Genomic DNA, 25313 nt, shown 5'->3' on the forward strand with positions numbered 1-25313 from the left:
GCAGCATGATTACACTGGCTTTAGCAAAGCAGCTGTTATGCAGCAATATTATGGAATAACATTTTACTGGTTAAAAAAAGCTGGAATACATGTATGGACCCATGACCCACTTTTTAATAGACACGAGGAAGAGAGTAATTTATTATGTTAATCTTTTTGGATAATTGCTTGTTATTTGATTTGCAGCTGCTATTGATGTGTTTTGTTTTTTTCTGGTTTGTTTTTTCATTTAAAAGGTATTGATAGAAGGCATAACAATTCAGTGAGTAAATACAATAGAGCATGGTTATACAGTTCATACTGAATGTTTGCTATATATGCAATGATAATCCATCAAAGTGTTTTTTTTATCCATATAAAGGACAAACATTCTAAGAAAAGAAGGAAGAGGGGGTTCAAATCAAATCCTTCACATTGGACCATTTGCCCATCTTAAATTCCATAGCACAAATTTCCTGACAACCAACTTTTGCCTTAAATTTTTTAGGGCTAGATGAGGATTATTAATCACCATCATATAAACCAACGGAATTGAAGCTTAAAGCTCTTAAAAAATATATAAATAATAACATAATGAAACTCTTACTGAACCTGTTCAGCCGCATCAAAAATAGTAAACTTCTCACAGTTGTGACCTGGAATTAAAAGTGCTTCCTGCTCGGCTCTCATGCATCCACAATTATTTTTATTCAAACAAAAATAGGTCCAGGAGGACCCAAGCATCATTAGGCATTCCATAGATAGATTTAGAGTAGGTTAGTATGATAAGCTACCTATATTGGAAGCGGCTTGGTAAATGCAATAATATCGGTTAGGTGCGACCGCTGAAAGTACAGTCGGTTAAGATAGATATTTACCAAGCCATTAGGATAGGCTTCAAATTTTGATTTCGACGGATTCCTATGTGAGATTAATCTTTCCATACTAATAGTAGCATTATCATCTACTCTCATTCTTTCTATCTCTCTAAATTCTGTTTACCTTTTTTCTCTCCAATTCCTTTCTCTATTCTCATTTTGTCTCATCCTTCATTCTATTTATCTATCTTGCTTTACACTCTTTTCTTTTTAGTGCAAAGCATGACCCATGACATATGAATCATCTTGAACAGTTCATTGTAATTGCCAAAAATTACCATATGTAGTCACAACGTCACTTGATTTATATTCACACATACACTGATTGCTGCGCTTCAAAGCAGCTACTTCTTAATATAGGAGGGTCTTGGGCACCTATCAATGAGGACCACGTGCATTATACAAATATCCTAAATCAATAAAGAAAAAGATCAAGTTAGTTCAAACCCAAGCTAAAATTATTGAACATATTTCTACATTAAGATTAAGAAGCTAACTTGGACGCTATAAAACTTTTAACCATGTACATCTCAGAAATAGAATTTTGAGATTCAGAGTACGGTTTCATTTTGCATGCTCTGTTTCGTCTTTTCTCAAATCATTATCCCCCTCCATTACCTCCTCTTAAAACTCTTACTATTACCTCCATCTTACTTTCTTTTTCATATATTATCGAAAACTCTTTACTTCTATTCCCCTATTTCGTTTCTTCTTTTAATATCTCCTCTTAAAACTCCATACTATCACTTGTTTCTTCTTTTAATATCTCCTCTTAAAACTCCACACTATCACTTGTTTCTCTGTCTGGCTTGTACGATCATCCCCCACAGATGGGATCACGACTCCGCACCACGCCGCCGTACACGGACGTTCAAATTCACCGCCGGTGCCACCGGAGACCAATAATCAACCATTTGCCGGTGCCATCGGAGACCGATAATCCACCACTTGCCAGCTCAATCAATAGAGCTTGAGGATGACTTCAATCCTCCCATTCCCTTCTCTTGTTTCGTCCTGATCAAATTCCCAGCCAGTTAAAACTTGTATAATCCCACTCAACAAAGCCTAAGAGGGCTCCCTCTTCAAGGTGCCGTCACACCTTGGAGGTGTTTCATAAACCTGCTTGTAAAGTTACGCACGACCTTACGAACGACTGGAACATGTTCTTTGGTACTAAGCCATTCTCACCCAGGTGCTAATTGGGTACCGGCAGGAAACAACCGTCATTGTGGTTGGTTTAGCAAGTTTGCGCCTAACAGGCTGCATGGAATGCTATGAATCCAGTGACCGGGTAATAATAATTGTGAAGCGCTTTGAACAGTCATAGATAGATAAAGCGCTATATAAATGCCAATTATTATTATTAATTATTATTATTAAGTCAGCTACATAGAGATATATCATTGATTTAGCACAAAAAAGGGTCACCAGACGTACGTCATGTCATTCTTAAGCAACGGACAGCTATATGAAGCTCCCTCCTGGATCCTTTGGCCAGCGTATGCCGACACACGCAGTCGTTAATCCCAAATCTTAATATCAAGACTTGCACAAATAATTCCCCATACCAACAATTTGAATCCTCAATATCTTGTGTTGTAATCTAACAAATTAAAACTAAAGCTAATAGCCAGACTTATATAGAGCCAGATAGAGCCAGATAATACAACTTACTTACTTTATTACTGCCCTTTATGCCTCCAATGGCATGTAGGGCAGCAACAAATGTCCTCCACTTCTGTAGGTCCTGGGCCAATTTCTGTATAGTTCTCCATGTGTTCCTCAGGTTTTTCAGTTCTCCCTCTTTGCCAGAGGATACAAAGAGCAACTATAATTACCCCGGCTTCAGCTGGAGCTGCAACTTTTCATTAAATGCATTTCTTGATACCAAGGATGGGATACTTGATAAGAAAAATTGGATTCAAGGAGGCAATGGCTTGGTCTGTGCCTGCAGACTTTTGGTTTTCAGAATTCGCATTGTGCATAATGCAGAGTTTGAAGTAGTGAGACTATAGATTCACTATGGCTCTTACTTGACAGTGACAGAGATTTTGGAATCTAGTCTTCACTCAAGACATGGTATAATTGGTTTAAGTGTCAAACATGAGTCTGTGCTTGTAGACTAGCAATGGCTGGCCCCATGTATTATGGAGGCTAAGTTGTTATATGCTGGCTCCAGTGTATAGGTGTGACAGACACATATAGAAGGTTCTTTCTCTTAGAATGGGTGATTAAATAGAGGGCATAATGGAAGAATGGCGGTCTACTAAAGAGTTAAACGAGGAAAGTGAGACTTTATGTGATATCAGATTGACAGGAAAAAAGCACACTTTCTGAGAGGGAAACATATGAGAGCAGTCCACCTCTAAGTTATTATACACTGCAGGCACAGACCCTGATTGAAATGTTGATAAACAAGTGGGTTTTCACACAAGACTAGCCAAAATGCAACTTGCTGTTCCATTGATATGAGAGGGACCTTAGTACAAAAGTCATTGGCAGAGATTAGGCTGCATATTCAGGCCACTTTTCCTGAGTGAAGGGGTTGCACAGCAGACTTATGCTACTATGCCAATGGGCCCTACATGTATATACTCCTTAGGGCATTTCATGAAACAGAATTTATGTTTCACCAAAGTAAGTTTCACTGACAACTGTTGTAAGCTACTACAAATCCTTACATCCGATTGGCTAAGAGTGAATTAGTCAGTGGAAATCACAGATAAAGTTTTTTTTGTGAAATCCTCCCCTGGTAGTTGATTAATGAAATGTGAATCTCCATCTAAAACCCATGATTAGTCAGGTAAAATGAATGAGAATTCAGTCAATACAGTTTGAAAAGAGCCGATCCTAAGCTTTCTCAAATTTCAAAATGAAACAATACTTGTAAAAATGTCTGAAATAGAATCCCATTTATTCAAATGCACAGGAATTTGAAAGAGAAGTCATTTTGAAATGAAGCAAACTGTGTAAAAGCACATTAAGAATGAATTCATACTTGCACGTCCAAAGGAAGTATCAAGTACTTCCAGAATAAAGACATTCTACCCCATTCATTAATGTAGCATTGCAAGTTTGAGATAAGCTTAAAAGGATTCCAGAGAAAAGCCCCCTACTTTGTAACGAGAGATCCTCTCAAAGCGGCCGAATTTTGAACGGCCGCTGTTGACCCACCGATTCTCCCCAATCATTACGTTCGAGGAGCGCTTAATCTTCTATCAAGCATCCCGAGTGCAATCGTAAATAAGTCCGTTATGGGTGTAAACAAACCCCCCTTCAAAAGCGTTCTTTACCCTTGTCTTTTGGTAAATACCAATGGGGCATCGTGATGCAAGGTACATGTGACTCAAACTTTAGAGGTTTTCAGTCTGGTTTGGCAAAGTGAATGGGAGCTACTTTACCTTCTACGACAGTGCTACAGGCAAAATCAATTGCATTTTGCCCACAGACATTGGACGGTGGTAGAGTATTATATGGAGGCTTTCATCATGATAAAGGTTTAAATTAGTCTGCCTGCACAGACTCTTTTTTGATACTTCAACCAATAACAGGTCTAGAGTGAAGACTAGACTCCAAAGATTCTGTCCTTGGTAGAGGCAGCCACAGTACATAGTGAATCTAGTCTCACTAATTCAGACTCTGCACTATGCACTTTGCGAATCGCGAAAAACCAAGGGTCTGTGCCGGCAGACTAGGTATAAATGCTCCATGAGACGTTATAAAATGATAGAAATTTTCGATAATATGTTACAGATGATCTGTTTGGGACAAAAGTTGTTCATTTACAGAAGCATAGTAACTCTTTTACAGAAGTAGAGTAGAATAATATGTTAATATGGATGTGTAACTTCAATCCTTTCTTTGGTGTTCCATAGGTGAGCAAGATTTTGTGTTGATCAGCAATATCATATTTCCTCAATATTATAAGAGGTGCACAATTATCACTCCACCTTTTCCTCTTCCTTCTTAGCATCACTTATCATGGTAGGGTATTTCTCCTCCCCTCGTCATTATCATCTCACCACCATTATCATCATCATCATCATCACCACCACCATCATCATTATCATCACCATATCATCATCATCACCGTTATCATCATCCTAATCATCACCACCACCATCATCATCATCATCATCACCACCACCATTATCATTATCACCATCATCATCATCATCATATCATCACCACCTATTTACACACACACACAAATATACAAAAACTCAGCAATGTTAACACACACCCTCCATCTGCGTACACAAAACACCCAAACTTTCAGCTATGTTAACACAAACTTCAATTCTTCTTCTTCCGTTGTCACTCACCTTCACATGGTCCTCCTGCACAGAGAAATTTTCAAAGGCAGCTCCCGTTAGTTCCGGAACCTTCAGTTTACTCTGTATCTCAACCACCCTATCACACAGTGCATTGGCCTCTTCTATCAGCGGGCCGAAGTCAGCCACCGGCTTCTGCACACTCTCTTGCTGTACGGTGTTCTCTTCGAATCTGACCAAAAAAGAAGAAAAAAAATGGGAGAGTTAAAATGGAATGGATAAAAATTATTAATGAATAAGGAATGAAGGGGAAATGGAAAATGTGGCCCCTGAGGAAGAAATTAGAGCTCGATTCATGAATTTCATACAGAAGTCAGGGGGTGAGGGAGGGGGGGGGGGGGGGCTCAAGATTGAATATGGATGGAAAGGTTGAAATGATAGCAATCAATGTGAAAATGGCATGTTTCTGAAACATACTAGTTCTCACACACAAAACCCCACAAGATCGCCAGGGTGAGATTGATTAATGGATCAAATCGATGTGATTCACAACACAGAACACATCAATACATAATCAGCATTTAGCAGATGCTATTGATTGCAAATGCAGTTTTGAAAACCCACCAAATTAATATCAACTTCTGCTTTTCGACATTACGAGACGAGGAAAATTGATCAGAAACATTTGTGGGTGAATAGTCGATAGATTCTATAGTGTGGTTAATTTATGTGACCTAAAATGTACATTTCATATTAGAATTGAATAAGACGAAATATTTCTTAAGTAGAGATTCTGTCAATGTACATCAATCTGTACAATCAAATTTTATGATATCACCACAAGTTAGTTTCAAGCGTCTTCTGCCCATCCTAATGGAAAATCTAAAATCAAATAATGATTATATACACGGTGGATGAAAAATTTAAGGCACGGAGTCGCAAGTCAACACAGCATATGGTCCAGAAAAATGTATTAACAGTTAAGTTTGTATTTGAACAAAAAACGTAATTGAAGGAAGACACCTCCTTTTCTTTGCTCCAATTATAATGTAATTAGAGAATTCCCAATTTCTTTCCTAATTTCATCAGCTAAGGCAAATCATCTCGGTGATTCCCAAGCGATGGAAATGAAATAAACAACAGTGAGGTAAGTACCCTTTTAGCCTGCAGTCACATTTTTATTTTTCATATTTTTTCATCCCCTGGGAACAACACTTAAAACCCATCAAAATTTTCCATCTTTCTTCGTCTAATATTGTGGGATCCTGGTGGTATTTAGGTTTAATTTTGAGTGGTTACAAGGGAGACTTATGGTCGAGCCCCTCAAGTTATCCATGACTTTAACGAAAAGCCACCGGACCCAAGGAGTTGCAGGGAGAAATGATTTCACGAGGAGGTGTTCCAAATCAGAGTAAAAACTTTTATCTTATCAACATTAAATTTAGGTATTGTTCAATCTGATATAGCATGAGTACTAAAGTGAGAAAATGGAAATCAACTGAAACCCATTTCTGTTCAGAAAAAAATGAAAAGATAACAACATGTTAGCGTTTGTATAAATTTTAGGTAGGAAATAGACCCATCTGCTGACAGAACGGCATGGTTTGATTTGGCTAATCACTGAACAATTACTTATTTTCAACCATAATTAATCGGCACATTTATACACACACCATGCTTGATTGGTTATTTCGATGCATTCTATTTACAATGAAACCATTATCAAGCCAAATTTTTTTTTCATAGAAGCTTAAAACATGCAATACGATTGCTGAAATGACTGGGTTTTTTTTAATAGTTACCTCTTAGGAGTGGCATTTTATGGTCAGATTGTAACTGGCGCTCACTAATTCATCCAACTTTTTAAACCTATTATTTTCCTATTCATGATTTTTTCTTCACATGAATTTCTAAAAAGAATCTAATAAGATTAACCACTTGGCTGCGGGCCACGCAATATCACGTGCTTGGCTAGTGTGCATTCTGTGCGGACCACGTAATATTACGTGCTTACAACACTGTCCGATTTAAGTGTCAGCATCGCGTTGTAATATCCCTATGGTGGAAATAGCACAGGACTATCAAAACTGCGGATTTGGACAACAGATGGCGCTATAACAAAAAATTCTCGGGACTTCCCCTGTGATTTATAGAAGCTCAAAGCCACTTGCTATGTAGTGAAATTTGAATGTGTATTAAATTGGCTCAGCACAGAGGGGTTGTATACACATTATGGCAGTCAGCAGTCAAGTGGTTAACAAATATATCTTCAATAATCTGTAATCTTTCTTCCAATTATAATCTCGTCAATCCTTATCTTTTTTTTTAGTTGCGAGGGAAATACATAGCATGTTCTCTTTGTCCTTTTGGCATACAACGTAACCCTTTACAAAACTAAAGACATTCGAAGGAATAAATGATTCTTACTTGTAAGTTGTCTTCAGTTCTGTGACCGTTCTTTCTACGAAGACTTCCTCCCGGACTGGTTTTCTGAACTGGGTGAACCGTTGCTCAATCTCTCGCCATTGGGTGTTCATGCGCAGCATGACGGGCTCTGCGACCTGTCTGGCGCCATCTGTGTTGAGTTCCTGGGCAGTCTTGTTCAATGTCCCAATCTCTTGTCGTTTCTCTTCGATCTGGCCTTGTATTGCCTGCATGGAAATCATTCATTTAAGATAGAAATGATAGAACAAGGTTTAGAATACGTTTTTATTTATTGTCATTGTAGGCTTTTGTAGAAGAATATTACTGACAGTCAACAATGTTATTCTAGTCTTTGCCGGAACAGTTTCTCGAAGGGAAGGAAAGTTTATAGAAGGGGTGATATGTATGTACTAAAATGCTATCTTTGTTAGATATTAACACACCAACTATCTCATTAAGTTTTCCATATGTCAAGCCCCAAAGTGTATACATATATTGAGAGCTTAAAGTTAAAGGACAGCTTAGCCCCGACAAAAAGTTTATTTGAATAGAAAGAGATCAAACAAGCATGATACTGAAAAGTTATTCAAAATCCAAAGTAGAAGAAGAGACTTATGACATTTTAAAGTTTCGCTTGTTTTTCACGAAACAGTTATATGCACAACACAATGATGTACAAACAAGAGAGTCAATGACGTCACTCACTATTTCTTTTGTGTATCGTCACATGAAATATAGAATACAATTTTTTTTTTGCAGTTCTGCCATTAACGAAGCATCTTCATGACTTACAATAGATTGCATAAATGGCAATTTTGCATATTCAAGAAAAAAATAAATCCTTCTTTCACATTATAATGAGGGAAAATTTAAGATATTTCATATCATGAAATAAAAAAATAGTAGGTGGATGACATCATTTGTTCCCTAATTTGCATTCTGTACCTGCCAGGAAGTGAATATCAATGTTAATGTAAAATTAAGCAAAACTTCAGAATTTTCTTATTTCAGATCCAATTCAGTAAATTGCCACTCGGTCTACACTCGCTTGTATACTCCATACCAAATGACTAATCCTAGTTCACCTACAACCAGTATGTCTACTATTAAACTCTTTTGGAGGGGGGGGGGCAAAAAGGAGTTGAAGATGAAGATGAAATAAGAAACAATGTCCTATCTAACAAAAATAAACAAGAAATTTTGGGCCTTTAAGTTAGGGTTCTATTGCCCGATGCCTAGTATTTTCTTTTAATTAAAAAAACTGATGAAGAGAGGGAGAGAAGACACAAAGGGAGTTCAAAAATAAAGATAGGAAAAAACATCCTGTTAAACTCTGATATAGAGGAGCATTTCATGAAAGAACTACCTAATCAGGGGCCCATTTCATAAAGAGTTAAAAACTGTTGTAACTTTGCCATTGTGGCAACTACCATGGCAACAGGGCTCAGCAGCCAATCAGAATCAAGGTTACCATGGTAGTCGCCATAATGGCAAAGTTACAGCAGTTGCAACTCTCTATGAAACGGGTCCCCGGATGTTTAATCTGACGAGTCCAGTTTTATCCGACAGTTACCATAGTAACAAGGCTCCTCAACCAATCAATATCAATGATCTGACCAATTGTGGGATAAAAAATGTTATGAAATGCTCCCCAGGAAACTAGGGCTGATTGCCCATTGAAGTTATGTTTTCTTTCAATTTCTATTTGTGATGAAGAGAGGAAGAGAAGATGTAAAAGAGTTTACAATGAAGATGAAATAAGAAATGATTTCTTAGAACCCCGTATGCCCTTCAAGTTATTACTCAATGTCATTTCTCCACACAACCAAGCCCCAGGGATGATGGAGATGAACGTTCAATCATTGTCATCAAACACATCCATGGAGATGAGAGAGATGGGAATGAGGAGGGATGAGGAGGAGAGGGAGGGAGGGGAGGAAGAGGGGAGAGGAGGAGGGGGAAGAGGGGGAGGAGGGGAGGCGGAGAGGGAAGGAGAAAGAGAAAGAGGGGGTAGGGGTGAGGAGGATAGGTAAAGGAAGGGAGGAGGGAGAAGGGTGACGAAAAAGAGAGAAGCAAAGTAGGGGGAAGGTAGAGGTGAGAATGAGGATAAGACAGAGAAGAAAGAGAAGTAGGAGGAGGAGGGGGTGACCTTGAGGAGGATGAAATGAGAAGAAGAGGGGGAGGACAGTAAAAGATGAAGAGAGGAAGGGAGGAGCAGGAAGGGAGGAGGGAGGAGAAGAGAAAAGGGGATGAGGAAGTGAAGTAGTTAAACAGGGGAGAAAGGAAGAAGAAAGAGGAGGGGAAGAGAAAAGAGAGGGAAGGAGAAAGAAGGGTAGGGGTGAGGAGGAGGGGTAAAGGAAGGGAGGGGGAGGATGTGAGGAGGGAGAAGGATGAAGAAAAAGAGAGAAGCAAAGTAATGGGAAGGTAGAGGTGAGAATGAGGATTAGAAGGGGAAGAGAAGGAGAAAGAGGAGGAAGAGGGGTGAGATTGAGGAGGAGGAGGAGGAAATGAGAAGAGGATCGAGGGAGGATGGTAAAAGATGAAAAGAGGAAGGGGGAAGTAGGGAAAGGGAGGAGGGGGAGAGTGGAAGAGATGAGGATGTGAGGTGATTTGATTGGGGAGAAGAGGGATGAAGAAAGAGGAGAGGGAAGGAGAAAGAGGGGTAGGGGTGAGGAGGAGGGGGAGAGGGGAGGGGAGGGAGAAGGATGAGAAAAAGAGAGAAGCAAATTAGGGGGAAGGTAGAGGTGAGAATGAGGATTAGACGGAGAAGAAAGAGAAGTAGGAGGAGGAGGGGGTGACCTTGAGGAGGATGAAATGAGAAGAAGAGGGGGAGGACAGTAAAAGATGAAGAGAGGAAGGGAGGAGCAGGAAGGGAGGAGAAGAGAAAAGGGGATGAGGAAGTGAAGTAGTTGAACAGGGGAGAAGGGAAGAAGAAAGAGGAGGGGAGGAGAAAAGAGAGGGAAGGAGAAAGAAGGGTAGGGGTGAGGAGGAGGGGTAAAGGAAGGGAGGGGGAGGATGTGAGGAGGGAGAAGGATGACGAAAAAGAGAGAAGCAAAGTAATGGGAAGGTAGAGGTGAGAATGAGGATTAGAAGGGGAAGAGAAGAAGGAGAAAGAGGAGGAGGAAGAGGGATAAGGAGGAAGAGGGGTGAGATTGAGGAGGAGGAAATGAGAAGAGGATAGAGGGAGGATGGTCAAAGATGAAGAGAGGAAGGAAGGGGAAAGTAGGGAAAGGGAGGAGGGAGGAGAGCGGAAGAGATGAGGAAGTGAGGTGATTTGATTGGGGAGAAGAGGGATGAAGAAAGAGGAGAGGGAAGGAGAAAGAGGGGTAGGGGTGAGGAGGAGGGGTAAAGGAAGGGAGGGAGAAGGATGAGAAAAAGAGAGAAGCAAAGAAGGGGGAAGGTAGGGTAAGAATGAGGATTAGAAGGGGAAGGAGGAGAAAGAGGAGGAAGAGGGATAAGGAGGAAGAGGGGTGAGATTGAGGAGGAGGAAATGAGAAGAGGATAGAGGGAGGATGGCCAAAGATGAAGAGAGGAAGGAAGGGGAAAGTAGGGAAAGGGAGGAGGGAGGAGGAGAGCGGAAGAGATGAGGAAGTGAGGTGATTTGATTGGGGAGAAGGGGGATGAAGTAAGAGGAGGGGGAGGAGAAAAGAGAGGGAAAGAGAAAGAAGGGGTAGGATGTAGAGGAGGGAGAGGAAGAAATGAGTAGAGAAGGAGAGGGGGAGAAGGACAGAAAAATAGGAAAAGAGGAAGGGGAGGAAAAGGGAGGAAGGGGAGCAAAAGAGATGAAGAAGGGAGGTGGTCAAAAGGGGGAGAAGAATAAAGAAAGAGGAGGGCAAAGGAGGGAGCAGGATCTTTAAACAAAAACCTCTATTTTCTTATGTTGATTTCATAAAATCTATGCATAAGGACTCGGAAAATAATGAGTTTGTTTCTCCAACAACATCACTATAAGAGTGGAACTTTGTGCATGTATTATCAAATGCTTGAATCATCAAAACAATTTTCAAAATGGTAGTTAGGTAATTATGAAACTGAAACAACAAAAATATCTTACTGTGCCGTAAAATATGGACTCTTTCACACAAATACAAATGTAAGTCCGTATCTTATATACCAAACGAAAATATGTGTAATGTGAATGGTTTGTGTAATCCTGCTACTCCATACGGGCCTTGGAGCTGTTTAAAAAGCACATGCCATCATAAAAAACAAACAGTAGTTGAGGGGTGATAGAAGGATAATCCTCATGTTTGGATAATATGACATAGATGAAGAAATTTGGCTGTAGGGAGCGACACGAAGCAGGAAGTTGCCGCGGCATACATACATCTTTCGCTCATGATTTTTTCGCAAGATTTCCTTTCATGCCCTCCTCGACTTTTTGTTGAAGTGACAGAATAATAAATAGATGCTCTGAAAAATTATACCTTTTTATTGTGACGCAGATTCTACTTATCCCGTATTGATCATAAAACTTAATTTAAAAAAAAGTTATTTTGATGTGTAATTTAGTGCTCCTACCAATGACAAATCGTTTATTCACAATGCACAAAGATTCAAGGGAACCATTTTTTCATTATTCACTTTATTTTAAGGGCAATATTCTTGACTACTTACTCTGTTGCAAGGATAACATTCTTTACTATTACTCTGTTAAAGGGTAATACTCTAAACTATTTGCCCCGTTTTGAGGTTGATATTCTTGACTAATTATCATGTTTTCAACATTATATTCTTGACTTTAGACCTTCCTTTCAGGGAAATATTCTTGACTATTTACTCTGTTGTAAGGGGTTATAATGTTGAATATTTACCCTAAGGGTAACATCTTAACTATTCATCATGCTTTAATATACCTGACTATCTACTCTGATTTGAGGGTAATATTTTTGACTATTTACCCTCATTGAGGGTAATATTCATAACTATTTACCCTGTCGACTGTCTGTGAAGGAGACGTTTCTGAGACACTGTTTTGGATCCAGAAGAAGGCAACGCAGGAGCACCAGGCTAGAAGATAGGCTAAGATCTCAACTTCAATCTCCAACATGATCAGGGCCAGATAGCGAGCTGACATAACAACGATGGCGCTATTTTATATTTTCACTGCAATGCGAATCGAGTAATACGTTTTTGGAACAGTCTACCAGAAAATGTGGTTTCAACACCTTTCGTGAATTCTTTTAAGAATCGGCTTGATAATCACTGGAAGAACATTGCTTTTGTGTATGACTTTAAGTAATGGATTTTGTCTTGCCACACGCAACTAATAAAAAATAATAGTGTGGAGCATACAGTTTATTCCCTTGGACCGATGAACAGGCATAGTCCTACAAGCATCGTTGAATTAAATAAAGTAACTAAATAAGTATAGGGAATGATTTTCACAAAGTTCGAGTCCTTTTAATTGCATGAAGAACTAGTAAAGTTGAGGACTTCAAACATATGTATAAGAGCAGACATAACAATGACGACGCTATTTCAAATTCTCACTGTGAGAAAGTTTGCCACACACAAAGTCAGAGTCACTTTAATTCCATGAAGAACTTGTAAAGTTGAGGACTTCAAACAAATGTATAAGAGCAGACATACACAACAATGATGGTGCACTTTGAAGTTCTTACTGCGTTCACATATGTTCTTCACAAAGCCAGGGTCACTTTTATGATTCCCCTATTAAAAAGAGCATGATTGATGACTTAATCCATTGTATTCCCTCTGCACACTCTGATTTCGATGTCTTAGGATAAGTTCATAAAATGATCAATTGTGTTTGGTCTCTTACTGCAGCAGAGTTAACTCAGTGGTATATTCCAAAATAGAATTTCCAATGTTTTCTATTCCTATGGCACTGTCAAAACTAAAACAGCTGGAATGCTTATGTAGTAGACTAGCTTTCATCCAGGCCAAATCACCAGAATATTTGAAGCAATCTGTGCATGAGGTTTCTCACTTCGAAAATTTCAACAGAAGTTCAAGGAAGGAAGGCAGTCCGAATATATTTCACAATCTGAAATATGAGATGTCTAAACATAGTAGATCATACAGCACATCTCATCAAATTGCACTGGCTTCAGAGGTTTGTGGCATGTAAATGATGTATACTATTTCCAGTCAATGTGTTAAGATAAAGGTAGGATCCAGTCGCCGCTTCCAAATTCAATGTCACAAAATCATCAAAAATCTACCTCTAGCGATGAACCCGCACACGAATCTCGTATGCAGATTTATAGTATTTGTAAAGAAACAAATCAGATTTGTAATCAGTGAGAGCCGCAAATCACTCAACTTTAATCATGACATAGCTGACAGATGGAACTATGCTGGTGGGGCTCGGAAAAAATTAGTACACAAGTTGAAAATCAATTCAATTTGTTGTTTTCCATATGGATATTTGCGTCTTTCCAAACTATCCCGCCCCTGCGAGTTGAATAGATCCAAAATAGCATGATGAAAGGGAGAACTGTTGTAGGAAATACTGTTGTATTAGTACTGTACACATCTAGAATATAGCATCAATAAGCAAAGATTACTTCCAAAGTTCCAATTGTGCAATTCCATCAGTAATCCATGATTTCGAAGACGTTCAAATTGAGAGGGATATTCAGAGCTTCGCAAGTTTGGAGGAAGGATAAGCAAATGTTCGTTGAGTTTTCGAATATTTTATTTCAAGGTATATGTATTGTATCTATTGCTATCCTCAAGGTATATGAACTATATGTAGTTCATACAGAGATTGTGTGAGAGAGAGAGAGAGAGAGATAAAGTGGCACTGGTCTTGCTGTATACTGCCACTAAATAAAAAGATGGCCAGATTCATGACAAAGTAATGCAAAATTTGTGGTATAGATGTCCAGATTCATGATTCCGAAGTACTTTGCAGGCAATGTTACGTCTCAAAGAATAAGGGTTTCAACTGACAATCTGGAATGTGAACAGATTCACATATCCCTATAAGAGGAGAAAGCAATTATCGATCATGATCCTTTTGTATAATCTGATCTGTTCAGCGCAAATGAGAGAAGAGAGCGGGTAAAAGAATGAGTGAGAGAAAGAGAGAGACAGAGTGAGAGGGAGAAAGAATGACTGATAGAAAGAGAGACAGAGAGATAGAAAGAGAAAGAATAAGAGAAGGAAAAAGAGATAGAAATAGACAGACAGAGAAAAAATATAGAAAGAGACAGAAAAAGGAATGAGATGGAAAAGAAAACAGAGATAGATAGAGAGAGAGGGGGTAAAAATAAGAAGTGGGAGAGAGCTAAAAAGAGATGTGCAAAGATAGACCGGGATCAATTAAGATCAATTAGGCTTTTCCCCGGGGAACAGCCATTCCCATCATCCTAAACAATTAAACTTCGAAGGCAAACAACTGCAAAAAGCCTCATCGGGTTTTGTTTCACTTCTCACGTCCCATCAAAGCCATCGCACTTTATCAAGTTTAATTATTCCCAAATTGGCAACTATCGCAAACACCGCTCGATAGTAGCACACATCCAGCTATTGGGGTACTGGTAATGAGTACTGTCAAGAATTCAACATTTCAAAGACTCCACACTTATCACCTGACGATGATCAATGAAACTGACAGACTGTAAACAGTGTTAACAGGCATGGTGGATGTACTATTCTCATGATTTAAAACCAAAAAATGATCAACCTATAAATGCATATCTTCAAAGATTATCTATGGAGCAGCCTGTTAACCCATTGACTGCCAAATACAACAATTCCATTAGTCTTTGCACAGGGTTCATCTGGTTCCAATAGGCAATGGGTTAATACCACTAATGGGATGTCATCACTGTCCTTGATGGAAAACTAGTACCCACAATGCATTGTGTTCTTTACATCCCGTTCTCTGTACTTCTTGGGAGAGTTCATCAGCTATGCACAGTGTACAAAACAAATCTTCCAATACATGGTGCAGTCATAGTCCTCACTTTACTCGCAAAATTTTCTGTCATTTGGCTTACAGGACAATCGTGGATGGTATATTCCAAAACATCCTGTTCAACAGTTAGACTTCAGAGTGTACAGATCCAAACCGCAGAACAAGTTCTTCATGCTAGGCACCAGTCATGCAGCCTTTTACCCCAACTAACTCAACGGAGAGAAACTCTGAATCGAGTATTCAAATACAGTATTCCAATTCCATAAGTTTATCCCATCAGTCCAATGTGACGGTACTGTTGTTGTCTGGGGTTGTTATGGCTTTCTGGAACGGGCCATCAGATTCCGCCCTGTTAATCTGTACTCCAGTCATAATTCGCCAGTAGGAGAGAATAGAGGGCTTGTCCGGCACGCTTCTAACGTCGCTGAATCAGTGTCTCTATGGTGAGAATATAAACAGTAGACAGTCGTTCATGGTGCAGAAGATTTTCTAAAGCAGGAGCACTGCAGGACTATTCTTGCTTGGGTAAAATGATCCTTCATTCAAAGTTAAGCATCTTCCATTTCTTTTTCAGAGATATATTGAAAGGACTTTAAATTTGTGTTTTATTTCACAAGCAAACTTTTCTTAGTGATGTAATTCTAGGTACCGTGAAGCCTGGTGTTCACTTCTTACAGGTATTCGCACAGAATTATTGCACATACATGTACACGATGTGTTCATACGAGTCTGAACATCACAACAATGTTAAGCCGCACTATGTAATACTTCCTTGGGCAGTTCAGCTTACAGAAACGTTGGATAAACCGCTCACCGTTCCAATATATCTCTCGTCTGAAGATGCTTTTCGTTGTAGCTCTCTGACGTAATAACAAGTCTATCCTAGAGAATGGTCGTGATCACCATGGAGCAAGTGCAAGACAATATCGGTATGTTTACTCGATTGATCTTCATAGGCATTTATACATGAAGATGTCATTCAACAACCTAACAGAAGTCATTCATCATGAACTCCAAACAAAATATATATATACTGCCATCACTTTAGGCTTGGATCCAACCAAGGGCAGCAAATATGATCCCAATAAATAAAGTCTTGTCTTCTAACAAGGCATAGATGAACTTCTTGAAAAGTACCTTATAATAATTTTTTTTTTCACTAAGTCTCATTAACAACTTAAAAACAATTGATCCAGCGCAAAAAACAAGTCAACAGATCTGTTCCAACAAGATAATAGTATATATAAATAAATTGCATGACCTCAAATTGAAATTGCATTCCATTTCTGATGACAGAAGTCCTGTGGCAGTTTTGATGTTACATGCTCTCGGCAGCATTCAAACAGTATGGAACCCCTGAAGTTGGCGATGCCCCGGAGATATAATGTTAGCATCTAGAGAGAAGAATTTAACGTTCATTTGCCATCCCTGCTTGCCTAAATACATCCCAGAGTCTCCTCAGAAAGTATGCTCGAGTAGAGTTTCATTATTTTTGTATATAGCACAAGCCAGACAAATAAACTCAGTCAGAGATACATAAATTATTTTATGAATCCTTTGCATAGAAGAAGTTATCGACGGCGGCGAGAGGGAGAGATATGTTCTTGAGTTAACCTACAGAGAAAAAACCAACGGGACTACTGGACTTGTTTTCGAAGGAAGGAGAGACATGCTCGAGGCGGCGAGGGTGAGGAGCACATGTTTGCACCTCCTGGTATATCCCGCCTGAAGTGGCAGCAAAAATAATTGAAACATAATTTGATTTCAAAAATACCTAAAAACCCAATCAAGATATGAGCACCAAAACGGAGAGTGGAAAATAAAAAGACCTTTGAAAAGTGTGCCGCTTCGGGGCACATATCTCTGTGGATATGCTTCCTTTGTATTCCTTTATTAACATTTTTGTCAGGATGAGAGAAAGGAAACTTGCATTGCATGACTCCGAAGGAAAGCCAGTCAAACAAACTCCGAAGACAATTCTGGAACCAGCTGCCTAGCGCTTGTTTGCTGGTCACCTGAGCGGCTTGGTAGGGTTACTGTTGACAAAAGCATGCTTGGGAATCGCATGTCACCCCGGCCAGAAAGGTATACTTAGCAATTATAGTCGTAACCTCAAATTGGCAACAGAACAGAAGATTAGGCAAAAATTATAATCACCCCTAAACAACAGGAGAATGTTTCATGACTCGAATAGTCAGTGATTTTTACTGACAAACTAGCTCTCAGCCAATCAGATGCATGGATTTCAGTAGCTTATAACAATAGTCGGTGGAACTTTTTTTTCATGAAATTAAATCATCATAAGATATGAAGATAGAGCTCAGGTAATCGAAATATAGGACTATAAATGCTTGGCCCTACAACTTTCAGCTGACTTTTGTCATATTTTGAATGTAAGGGCATCTGACACAACACAATCTTGCAGTGACCCAGCTTCTTATCGTATCGTTTGTAAACAAAATAAAAATACTTGTGTTTTGGGTCTTTAGAAGAAGCTGGTGTGATGATCTCAGGCTATGAGCTGATGTAAAAGGCATGACAAGGTCTTGTAAATATAATGGTAGCATACCGTTTAATTATTTGATCAAACTGATGCTTTTGAAATGAACTAGTTAACATCATAAGATAGAATAAACCTGGTGACATAAAGGATCCTTGAGACACATCAAAAACAAAATGCAAGAACCACAATAACAAGAGATTGATACACAAGAAAGAAGAAAGAAAGACTGGAGAAAGGTCCATCCAATACTGCACACTGGACAGTATAATGTCACACACGAATCACAGATAGAGCAATTTGCTAATCCAACATAAGATTCCTGTCGGGGGGAAAAACTGGACTGGTAGAACAACCCTGTCGGCGTACTCCAATGTTATGGGTCTTCGTTGAAATAAGCTGCATGATATTTCAAGTTTTCAACTTCATTCTGTACACTCAAAACTGTCTCCAGTTTGTGTGGGTGCATGAGAAAAGTCCACTGGTTAACAACATGACAGGTCAAAGTCGGTATTAGTGCAAGAAGGGCATTTGTACTTGTTTTTATCGATTAGGATGTATATATAGTTAAATATTTCAAATTCTGTGACCAGCCACATATAAACTTTATTCATATTTGATCATGTTTGTACCTTGATAGAGGCATATGAGTTCGATTCTATTTCTAGCTCTTGTCACTTTTTATTGAAATCACTGCTTTTGTTCTTGTCTCTATGTCTCATAATGTCACTCTTTAATCTTTGCACACCCCCTCTCTCTCTTAATTTCTATTCTATTATCATATTCCTACTCCATTCACTTCTTCTCATATTCCTGCTCTTCCTTCATTCCATATTCTCCTCCCCTTCTTCATCTCCTCCTCACCCCCTTCTCCTTCCCTTCCTCCTTCTTTGTTTTCTTCTTCTCCTACTTCTTCTTCTTCTTCTCCTTCTCTTCTTTTTATCTTCCTCTCCCTAATTCTCTTCTTCTTCTTCTTCTTCTTCTTCTTCTTCTTCTTCTCTTCTTCTTATCCTCCTCCCCCTCATTCTCTTCTTCTTTTTCTTCTTCTGCTTATCCGCCTCTCCCTCATTCTTTTCTTCTTCTTCTTCTCCTCTTTCTCCTTCATGCAATTTTCAATTCTATAAGCCACACACAGAATTCACAGTAATCTGTCTCCAACCAGCAACATACTTCATCCATTTTTCCCCATGCATCTTCTCTTATGACTGTTTTATACAGAGGTTTTATATGTATCCTCTGCCTCCTTCTCCTCTTCCTCATCCTCATCCCCTTCCCCCTCCTCCTCCTCCTCCTGCTCATTCACCTCATATGTTTGTACAATTTTCAATCTCTCCAACATCCTAACTGAAGTCTGTAGTCTCAAACTGATCACATGCTTCTTATATCCATCCTTTCCAATATTCCTCTCCTACGACCCTTTCCTGCAGAGAAGGTCTGATTTTCTCTAACTCGATTTGGACTGATTGTTTTGGGAGGAGAGAGAGGGGGACTGGAATGGTAAATGGGTCAGTGACTCTGGAGTCATCAACATAGGGGGATGTCCATCACTCCCATACTAGGGGTACAGCCAAGGGGGTACAGACAGGGGCATGTTCCCCTTAAACTCTTTCATGAGTTATTAGGGGGGCACAGAAAGGGGCATGTTCCCCTTAAACTCTGTCAAGAGTTACTATGGGGGGGGGGGGGACAGGGGCGCGTTCCCCTTAAACTCTTTCAAGAGTTACTATGAAGGGGGCACAGAAAGGGGCATGTACCCCTTAAACTCTTTCAAGAGTTATTAAGGGGGGTACAGAAAGGGGCATATTCCCCTTAAACTCTGTCAAAAGTTATTAAGGGGGTACAGAAGGGGGCATGTTCCCCTTAAACTCTTTCAAGTGTTACTAATAGGGGGTACAGACAGGGGTGCATTCCCCCCTTAGACTGTGCACGTTTGCATTTAAGAATGACTCAAAGACAAACTTACTATTCATGAAACAACCCCCCCCCCCTGTTTACTATATGAACTTGAAGACTTTAAAGAGAATTTAAACAAATGCTTCAAAAAAATCAAACAGCGATGTTCAACTTTTAATTCATGAATATTAGAAACTGAACATTATTTGTTTTTTCATAGTTAACACCTTCGTTAAAATTCAAACAATATGTGTGATTAAAATGTATTTTACTGTGTGTGATATAGTGGACCACCCCACCCCACATATGAATGGGCCTTAAATAGCCACAACACAAGCGATGTTACTTCTTCTACACGTCTGGTTGTCCAGTAAAACTAGGCTTGCAGAGTAGGGCATGGATCGCCTCATGAATAGTTGAGTCCTTTTACACAAGTGACTCTGCAATCTCCAAGTACATATATACTTGTCCAAAAAGAGCCGCATCTCAAGTGAGGTTCCAAGAATATGAAATAAGTGGCATCATTAACTTTACCAAGATTTCAATTTTAATCTGAACAGCATTTCGTGAAAACAATATAGTCAGTGATTTTTACTGGCAATTTTGCCCTTATCCAACGAGGTGCAAGGAGTTTGGTAGCTTATGTTGTTTTGGATCATCACTTTATTGTATGAAAATCAATAAAGGAACAGCGTAAAAAGAACAATGAATTTCATACATTGAAAAATTATAATAATAAAAATAATATTCCACTTTTATATAGCCCTTAATACATCGAAACAATGTGTCAAAGCACTTTACAGATATATTATTACCCCGGTAATCGGATTCAATCAGTCATTCCAGCACACAATGTATGCACATCCTCCACTCCCTGGGGAGTATTCCAGTCATTCGCCGGTGAGGCGCACACAGTACTGGACAAGCTACAATGACTTCCACATCCTACCGGGTACCCATTTAGCACCTGGGTCTAGAGTGGCAAAGAATGGATTGATGCCTTGCCAAACCAAGCCAGACAGCAGTGGGATTAGAACACACGACCCTCTGTTTACAAGGCAAGAGTCAGAACCACTACACCACCGCTCCTCCAAGACAAAATAGATCCCAGGACATGCTCACATTACTGACGCAAGTAGGGCAGATTATCATTAAACGTAACGTAACAGTGACATTGAAGTACTAAAATAACACGATGAAAAAATATTTAAGATCAACTAAATAGTCAGTGTAGATCACTGACAATGTGCTACATGTAAATGTACGTGAAGTGCTCCCTAGCATTTAAAGGTCAAGTTCACCCCAATAAAATGTTGATTTGTATAAAACAAGAAAAATCAAACAAGCATAACACTGAAAATTTCACCAAAATCGGATGTAAAATAAGAAAGATATGATATGTTTATATGCACATCCTGGTCGGTGTGCAAATGAGGAGACTGATGACGCCATCCACTCACTATTTCTTTTGTATTCTATTATATGAAATATTCTAATTTTCTCCTCATTGTCAAGTAAAACGATTAATTCCTTCCTGAACATGTGGAATTAGCATTGTTTAATATTATATGGTTCAAACAAGTTGGACCTTATTGTCAAATCTTCAAAAAATTGAATATTGTATAAGTCAAACAATAAAAAACCAAAGTAAAAGTTAGTGAGGGACATCAGTGACTGTCTCATTTGCATGTCACTGAGTTGTGCATATCACTATTTTGTGAAAACTATTAAAGCGAAACATTAAAATGTCATAACTTTCTTATTTTACATCCGATTTTGATGAAATTGTCAGCGTTATACTAGTTTGATTTTTCTCTTTTTATTCCAATAAACATTTTTTTCTGGGGTGGACCTGACCTTTAACTATGAGTGACCAAAGTGCCAACAATGGTGTTATATTAAATATATTATTATCAACTGGAATATTTGTCTAGTAGTTTAATACTTAAGACTTGTTGTACTTAAATAGTTGTTCCCGGAAAACTTAGTTACAGTTTTGAATACCAAAAATGATAACACATATATCTTCTATTTCATAGTTGAGTCACTATTCCAACACTACAAAGATGCTGTTCATTCTTGCACTTCAATGAAAACATTTTATCCACATAGCGATGCTGGCAATAAATTATCCTCATAAACATTGGTAAAGGTTAGAGTAACATCTGAACTATAGTAGCACATGAAATATTGACATGCATCATTTATCATGATTTCAATGACACTATAAGATTCTATCCTCTGTAGTACATCCTTACATATGAAATGAAAAGATGTTGATATTTAAGGTCAAGTCCACCCCAGAAAAATGTTGATTTGAATCAACAGAGAAAAATCAAAGAAGCACAACGCTGAAAAATTCATGTAAGATAAGAAGGTTATGACATTTTACAGTTTTTTTTTTTTGTGGTGACCAATTTTTCTAGAATCGCCCCCAGATCTGCCAAACAGAATATTTAAGAACATTTTCATAAAAATTACTATTCTTTAAACTGTAGAATGATATTATCATTGACAGCACAACTGCTTGTTAGGCGAGAAGTAGCCCTTCGAATGGACTAAATAGCCCTGAAAATTCATCAATTGCCCCAACGTGATAGAACAGCCCCTTGAATTTTTCAATTAATTACTTGATACCCTAGTAAGGTGACTGATTTGGACGGGGAAAGAAAAAATAATTATTTGGAAAGAAATCTCCAGAAATCAAGAAAATCAGTGGAAAAGAAAAGGAAAGAATTTGATAGAGTCACAAGCCAATCAAGTCCAATCTCTAAACCAATATAGGTGGAGGTGCCGTGGCCGAGTGGTCTAAGGCGCTGGTTTGGTGATCCGAGGATCGGAGTTCAATTCCTGGCACGGCACTTATGCCCTTGAGCAAGGCATTTTATCCACATTGCTGTTTTACCGTACATGAAATAAATGAAAATTGTAATATGCATTATGAAAACCAATGTGTGGACTTGTTTTTTAAAAAATAAAAAAAATATAGGTGTCTAAGCAAAGAGGCTGATGATGAAGAAGATAGAGGGTAAAAAAAGTCCAATCATTAACCCATCCAGAAAAATATGAAAATAATGATTAATTCTAAAGATGGACTGCTGATATAAGCACTGGTTTACACAGTCCATGATATTGACTGACAACTGTTACAAGCTACTGAAATCCTTGCATCTGATTGGCTGAGAGCAAATCAGTCAGAGAAAACTCACTGACAAAACCATTCAATGAAATGCTCCACTTGTGACAAGAGCAAATTTAATAAAACCTCATAAATGTTACGTTCCTCCAATGCGATATCTATGCAAATATATTTAAAAAATCACATTTCTATTTTAAAAAAAAGGAAGACATCTGTGATCACCCTTTAAGCCAACTGAGATGCACACACCTGGGTAAACATATCATTGATCATCCAGCTACTATAGTAAGACCATGACAGCTGTATGGTCAGTGAACTGACCATTTAAAAGCAGCTGGATTTGGACTTGCCATCAAACGGGCTGGCTTTACGTCCACCCCTGCGGCGACGATGATCTACATGGTATTCATAGCAAGAGAGGCTTTCATACCAGCAACAAAAATGAATTAAACCCCTCTGCAAAATAAGATCAACTCACAAGTTGATATTAATTGCACGTGTGAATAGTTCACACTGATACAGCGTGTTTATATCTCAGGGTTTTCTATACTATGGTATTCACGTTTAAAGCTGGTTTCTTACGATTTATTTAGTCAAAAAGGTAAAACTAACCCCTAATCCACTTGCAAGTTGAAAAAATTCTGGTATGAATACGTCAAACTGACATATGATGTCTTCATATCTAAGGTTATCTCAATGGTATTCACGTTTAAAGCTACTTTCATACAATTTAATCAAAAAGATAAAACTATTATAACCCCTGAATCAACTTCCAAGTTCAAGAAATTTCTAGTGTGAACATGCCAAACTACCATACGATGTGCTCGTAATATCTAATGGTGAACAATAGGGCCTATGGTATTCATGGCTAAAAGTTCTTTCATACTATCAATAAAAAAATGGATCAAGCTATCCGCTTATCACCTCACAAGTTGATTAATTGCTCATGTGAACGTGCCAAACTGACATATGATGTGTTCATAACTAATGGTGAACTGTATGGCTTTCATGGCTAAAGCTACATGTACTTTCATACCATCAATCAAAATGAACAAAACGAACCCATAATCACCTCACAAGTTGATTAATTGCTCATGTGAACAGGTCATATTAACCTACGGATATAAGTTAAAAAAACAAGACCTATATCTACGTATATGGTATTCATTGCTAAAAAGATATCATGCCATCAATAAAAATGGATAAAACTAACCCCTATGCAAAAGAAAACCAACTCACAAATTGATAAGTTGCATGTGCGTACAGGGGGACATTCCATGAAACAATGATTAGTGAGTGATTTTCACTGATTAATTGTTATAAGCTACTGAAATCCTTGCATCTGATTGGCTCAGAGGAAATTTTTTCAGTGACAGTCAGTAACAAGGTGCTTCGTGAAACATTCTCCAATTCAAGCCAACCTGTGGTATGTTCACATCTAAGGAAGATGGTGAAATGAGAACACATTGGCCCAATTTCACAAAGGTGGTTTTTAAAACCATCTGTTGAACCCGTGGTTTATGCAGATTTCCTGTATAGCTTACAAATGATTTACAGCATATAGTAAAGAAAATGTCCAATACTGATGTGCGCTTTGTCACAGTGCGCCAAATTGATGCCTGTTGCCATGGTTGAGTACGCTATTTTATTCATGAGTCCACTGTGTTGAATTGATGAGTCTACTGTTCAAAACAATGGACTTACACTTCAAATGGTGTCAAGATCAACACAAGTCTGTGGTGACTGGTGACACGGCATTTGCTCCGGCAACAATTGCTACGGGCTTTATTTTATCTAAGATACAGGGTTTGGGTTAGGGTTGCAAACTTACAATAGGGTTTCATGTTTAGGATAGGGCATAGTGATAAATCCAGGGTTGAAGTTGGTCATTCTATTAATGAGTGGAATTTGCAGCAGAGCAATTGTCGCCAGAGCAACTGTCAAGGTACCTCTGTGTTCTGAAAGGACCATGTGTTAAAAATACACCAGGAGTTTGAATTTAAAACCAAAAAGTGTAAACAAAATAACAAACAGAACATGTGATAATCGCACTCATGATATCAAAGTAACATCATTTGTACACCATACTGTATGTGCTGTGCAGGTCACCGTTTTCTGAAACTAGTCAAATCTAAAATTGTCAAATTGTTCTTATTTTACAGATCTGATTTTGACAAAATTTCAGGTTCTTTTATATTTACAGAAATAAATGCGTTATTTACATGGGCTTGGCCTGTAAAGCAGCGTGACAATGCTTTTCGTCAGCAGAGCTAAATCTCAGTCTTACCCTTTTTCAAATTCAAATGATTCTTCCGATGGGGGGGGGGGGGGGGGA

General features: G+C 38.6%; 1 protein-coding gene across 1 annotated transcript; it reads right to left on the reverse strand.

Moving 5' to 3' along the window:
* Positions 1–1530: 1530 nt before the first annotated feature.
* Positions 1531–9041, reverse strand: LOC129259315 (dystrophin-like). The gene is made up of 3 exons (XM_064097993.1): positions 9027–9041; positions 7559–7782; positions 1531–5363 (listed from the first exon to the last, which is right to left on the reverse strand). Exons 1-3 carry the CDS (start codon positions 9039–9041, stop codon positions 5090–5092), a joined length of 513 nt encoding a protein of 170 aa, XP_063954063.1. The 3' UTR covers positions 1531–5089.
* Positions 9042–25313: the final 16272 nt, after the last annotated feature.

This window comes from Lytechinus pictus, chromosome 4 (genome assembly GCF_037042905.1).
Source record: "Lytechinus pictus isolate F3 Inbred chromosome 4, Lp3.0, whole genome shotgun sequence".
Lineage (NCBI taxonomy): Eukaryota > Metazoa > Echinodermata > Echinoidea > Temnopleuroida > Toxopneustidae > Lytechinus > Lytechinus pictus.